Here is a 4764-nt window from a genome sequence, read left to right on the forward strand (position 1 = left end):
AGGAAATGCTTTCTTTAGAGCCCTGTCTCAGCCAGGTTGCAGCAGCGTCTATAGTGGGTTTAAAACAACACACAGAAGGGCTTTTTCAGCTCGGATAAAGCTCCAAAACAAAGAGACACAGATTGACACTTCCTCCCCGAGTCCTGCACACAGTGGCTGATTTCGGGAAGCCTTTTGGCAGGCACATGGGGTCACAGTGTAGCCAGGCTTCTTTGGGGTTTGTAGAGAAACACCGGGGGAAACTCAAATGTGAAGCAAGAGCTCAACTCTTAACAGGGATATTGTTTGTGGCTCTGTTACTGGAAAATGCGATGACCTTATTAACAAGGTCAAAGTTGTGTAGACACAGGAATTACAAAATTGAGGAGGGGGTGGAGTGAGATACTGGGCACATAAAAGCATCAGGAGGAGGCCCCCACAGTACTGCTCTTCCAGAGGCAGGACAAACCAAAGATGAGGTGAGTCCGCAGCTCTGCTGCTTCTCCCCCTTTCCCTGGCTTACTTCATCCTTCCCTGTGTATATTCTTTACCCCTGGGACAGCCCAGTTATGGGAGAAGCCAAAGGAGAGATGCAAAACAAACCCAAAGCGGTAGGGCAGATGAGTTAAATCATAGCGAATTAAGAGGTTTCGGGTGTTAAATCTTCTGTTTTTCTGCCTCCGTGAGAACGTGACTTACTCTACAGGATGGCTCTTTCCTCGGGGTTACAGTTTTCATTTTTGTGGGGGATGCCTGCCAGTGGCTCCCATGGTAGGCTTTCTGGCATTTTAAATATGTTCATTAGCAGATGTTTTCATTTTTCAAAAATGTATAGGACCAATAGTAACATATGTAAATGACCCAATGAAGGCACTGAGATTTTATCAAAGTAACAAAAAAAAGTTTTTTGAAATGTTGAAATCTCAAGACTACAAACTTGGCATAGCCAGGCAAGCTCTGTAGAGCTGGTCTCGGTCAGCAAGACGGGGAAGTGGTGAGTGGGCCTGGCCACTGATGCCCGAGTCCACAGTCAGGCTTTCAGGAAGCCGGTTATCTGCCCAGAAACCTTTTTTGGCATTTTGGGGTGTCCTGAAGACAAATAAAAAAAATAGTAGGAAAACAATGTACAAGTGTTTTAAATTCTGTATACTTAAGACATCTTATCATGGAAAAATTTAAAAAGTAGAGAGAATAGCCTAGGAAACCCCTGTTTTCCATCTTCAGGTCATCCACATTTTATTAGCAGCACCCTGTAGCCCAGGACCTTAGGGGTGCCTGAGGGAGGCTTTTTGAAGGGGAGCTCTCATATTATTGGTAATTTAATGTTTCCTAAACGGTGCCAGAAACCGAGGCCCACAGATCTATGTGCCTTTCTATCTCGGTGGTTCCTCTCGGAAGCCCACGTAGAATTCCGAGCGGCGCAGAGCACGCGGGAACCCGGGTGTACTGGGAAGCTGCCGCACCGAGTGGGTATGTGGATGGTGGTGGCAGGCCCCTTCTTGGCGTCAGCACTTCCACGTAGCCTCTTCTCTGGCGGTCTGACAGGAGGGGTGTGGGTGCGCATGCGCGCGTGTGAGGCAGGAAGACCGGTTGTGCAGCCCTTGTCTTCTCTCTGCAGAGCCCTGGGAGCTGTCATTGCCCTCTTGCTTTGCGGGCAGCTTTTCGCAGCGGACACTGGCAGTGAGGCCACAGATCATGCAGGTAGGTGTCTGGGTTTGGGTAGGAGCTTCACGTCCCAGCACCGCTGTGCCTCCTTTTGACCCTATCAGATCTGCGCCCTCTCTTTGGGTAGAGCCAGTTCCTCCTTCTCGTCCTAATATCTGGTGTTCCAGTCCAGTGAAGCACACTGGGGAGCCAGCCAGGATAGAGGGGGGATGTCCTTCCCTTTGGCTTCCATTTGAGGTGGAGGGTAACTGATGCGCACAGCAGCTTCTTCTCAACGGACTTTTCACGGGTCTCTGGGATCAGAGTATCAACCTCCTCCTCCTGTGATTTTTCTTTGCAGAGGTCAGTGTCCCAAAGCCCCCAGAGATTGAAAATGCCTATGTGGAGCACTTGATTCGCTACCAGTGTAAGCCCTTCTACAGACTGCGCACTGGAGACGGTAAGACCTGGACAAGTGTCCCTGCACAGCCCCCCTGCCCCGCCCCCCGTCTTTCCATGATGATCGGGGCCAGGGGTGATGGGCCAGAAAGCTGACATGTTCTCCTTGGAACCAGAAGAGGTAGATTCTAATAAGGGTTTTGTCACCAGTAACTGTGGCCTTTTGGGCAAATTATCTTAGCCTCAAGTTTGCCCCTTTATTAAGGGAAGGCAATGCCACGTAGCCTATTCAACCCAAAGGAAATGTGGTAAAAGAACCAAGGGTGGCACCAGTGATGACAGGTGGCCCTGACCTAGTATTGTGCTCCCTGCGCTAAGTGCTTCACATGTATTTGCTCACTGAGTTCTCACGACACACCCCTGAAGAGATCCTGTTATTATTCTCATTGTGCTGATGAGGAAGCGGAGGCACAAGAGAGGTTGAGTAACTTGCTCAGGTTCAGGTGGCCCCTAAGAGGGACAGTCAGAATATGAATCCCAATTCCTATACTGTACTGTGTCGCCGCCACCCCACATTTGTCCTGAGGGGCTTCCCCGGCACCCCAGCACCTGGCTTCCAGCGCAATGCTCCTCCCTTCCTCCTCCTTTCCTCTTTCTTTAAGCCTCTTTAAACACCTTCCCTCCTCATGCTAGGTCCAGACTCAATTTCTCTTCTGACTCATTTCTTTCCTTTTGTTTCAGGAGTGTACACCTTGAACAATGAGAAGCACTGGACAAACAAGGTCACTGGAGAGAAGCTGCCTGAATGTGAAGCAGGTAGGAAGCCAGGGGTCTTGGGAAGCAGACCAAGCAGAGGTGTTGAGAGTCCCCTGCATGGGCAGGCATCTGGATCGAAATGTCCCAGGGGCATATCCTTCCCAACTGGTTTTCTCTGAGCATATGAGAGCCAAGACAGGGGACGAGGGAGAGCCACAAAGGGTCAGGCTGATAAGTGAACTTTTAGGTGAGGACACTCCCAGTAAAGTTCACTAAGGATCTTGCTCATTTGGACCTTCAGGATATGGGCTGAATCCACGGTCTACACTGCCCTCTAGGGTCAGGAGCCCCTATATATACACACAGGCTGTCCAGGGAGCCCAGGATCAAGTGTAAAGCAAGCTCCAGGAAGGAGTTGTGGGAGGGCAGAACAAAACCAAATCCACGGAGGTGTGACGCAGGCTGGAGAGGGGTTAGGACTTCTGTTTCTTGTTATTAGGAAGAGATGTTGCTCTTTCCGTGCCCCTCCTGGGACCAGAGGATTTTGCCTGCCCTCTTCTGCTAACAGCAGTGCAGAACTACTAACCTGGCTTGTATTAACTGCAATATCTAAAATCTGAGTTCTGGCCAATGCTGCAACAGATCACTCTTTATTCAGAGGACGAATTATTATAGCTTCTCATCCTCAAATTAATTTCAGGGAGTTGTGGATGTGGCTTTTTGTGATAAATGATTTAAATATACATACAGTTCATTAGCCAGGGTTTGAAAATCTCAGCAATACTTTGTGTGTGTGTGTGTGTGTGTGTGTGTGTGTGTGTGTATGTGTGAGTTAGAAAAGCAGTAACTAGAACTGTGTCTTAGTGATGTACACAACTTTATAAAAAAGAACCATTTTAAACCGTAAACAATGGAAATGAGAGGAGCAGGTGGTAAAGGCAAGGCATGTCAATATTTCTAGCTGTGCAGAAATTAACACAACAGTTTAGACAGCAGCAACCACCACCGCTGTCCCCCTCTTTCCCACACCGGGAGATTCACATTCCTGCTCATGACTTTCTTGCTCTCCTTGACAGTATGTGGGAAGCCCAAGAACCCGGTGGATCAGGTGCAGCGCATCATGGGTGGATCGGTGGACGCCAAAGGCAGCTTTCCCTGGCAGGCCAAGATGGTCTCCCACCATAATCTCACCTCAGGGGCCACCCTGATCAACGAACAATGGCTGTTGACCACAGCTAAAAATCTCTTCCTGGGCCACACAGATGATGCGAAAGCAAAGGACATTGCCCCTACTTTAACACTCTATGTGGGGAAAAATCAGCTTGTGGAGATTGAAAAGGTGGTTCTCCACCCTAACTACTCCAATGTCGATATCGGGCTCATCAAACTCAAGCAGAAGGTGCCCATTGATGAGAGGGTAATGCCCATCTGTCTACCTTCCAAAGATTATGCAGAAGTGGGGCGTATGGGCTATGTGTCTGGCTGGGGGCGGAATTCCAACTTTAATTACACTGAGCTACTCAAGTATGTCATGCTGCCGGTGGCTGATCAAAACAACTGTGTACAGCACTATGAAGGCAGCACAGTGCCCGAAAAGAAGTCACCCAAGAGCCCCGTGGGGGTGCAGCCCATACTGAATGAGCACACCTTCTGCGCTGGCTTGTCCAAGTTTCAGGAAGACACCTGCTACGGTGATGCTGGCAGCGCCTTTGCTGTTCACGACCAGGACGAGGACACGTGGTACGCAGCCGGAATCCTGAGCTTTGACAAGAGCTGTACTGTGGCCGAGTACGGCGTCTACGTGAAGGTGCCCTCCGTTCTGGCCTGGGTTCAGGAAACCATGGCGGGCAACTAATGCCGGCCAGCTGGCAGCCCTCGCCCGAGGGCCAGAACGCACTCTGGAAGAGGGGAAAGAGGCTGGGAGTAGAGGGGAGAAAACACAGTGTGAAGCGGTGCTGAGCCAATAAAGAGCTTTCTTTTGAGTCA

The 4764-nt window shown here is 49.8% G+C and overlaps 1 protein-coding gene across 2 annotated transcripts; it reads left to right on the forward strand.

The window, feature by feature from the left end:
- The first annotated feature begins 384 nt into the window (after positions 1-384).
- LOC112836903 (haptoglobin) lies at positions 385-4764 on the forward strand. Of its 2 annotated transcripts, XM_073880058.1 has the most exons (6): positions 714-750; positions 1323-1449; positions 1598-1680; positions 1985-2083; positions 2764-2838; positions 3855-4764. In XM_073880058.1, exons 1-6 carry the CDS (start codon positions 729-731, stop codon positions 4631-4633), a joined length of 1185 nt encoding a protein of 394 aa, XP_073736159.1. In that variant the 5' UTR covers positions 714-728; the 3' UTR covers positions 4634-4764. The 2 variants fall into 2 exon arrangements, with proteins under 2 accessions (XP_025744664.1, XP_073736159.1); XM_025888879.2 differs by lacking the exons at positions 714-750; positions 1323-1449 and adding an exon at positions 385-458.

Source organism: Callorhinus ursinus, unplaced genomic scaffold (genome assembly GCF_003265705.2).
Source record: "Callorhinus ursinus isolate GAN/ISIS: 27379988/994484 unplaced genomic scaffold, GSC_fseal_2.0 scaffold37, whole genome shotgun sequence".
In the NCBI taxonomy this organism is placed as follows: Eukaryota; Metazoa; Chordata; class Mammalia; order Carnivora; family Otariidae; genus Callorhinus; species Callorhinus ursinus.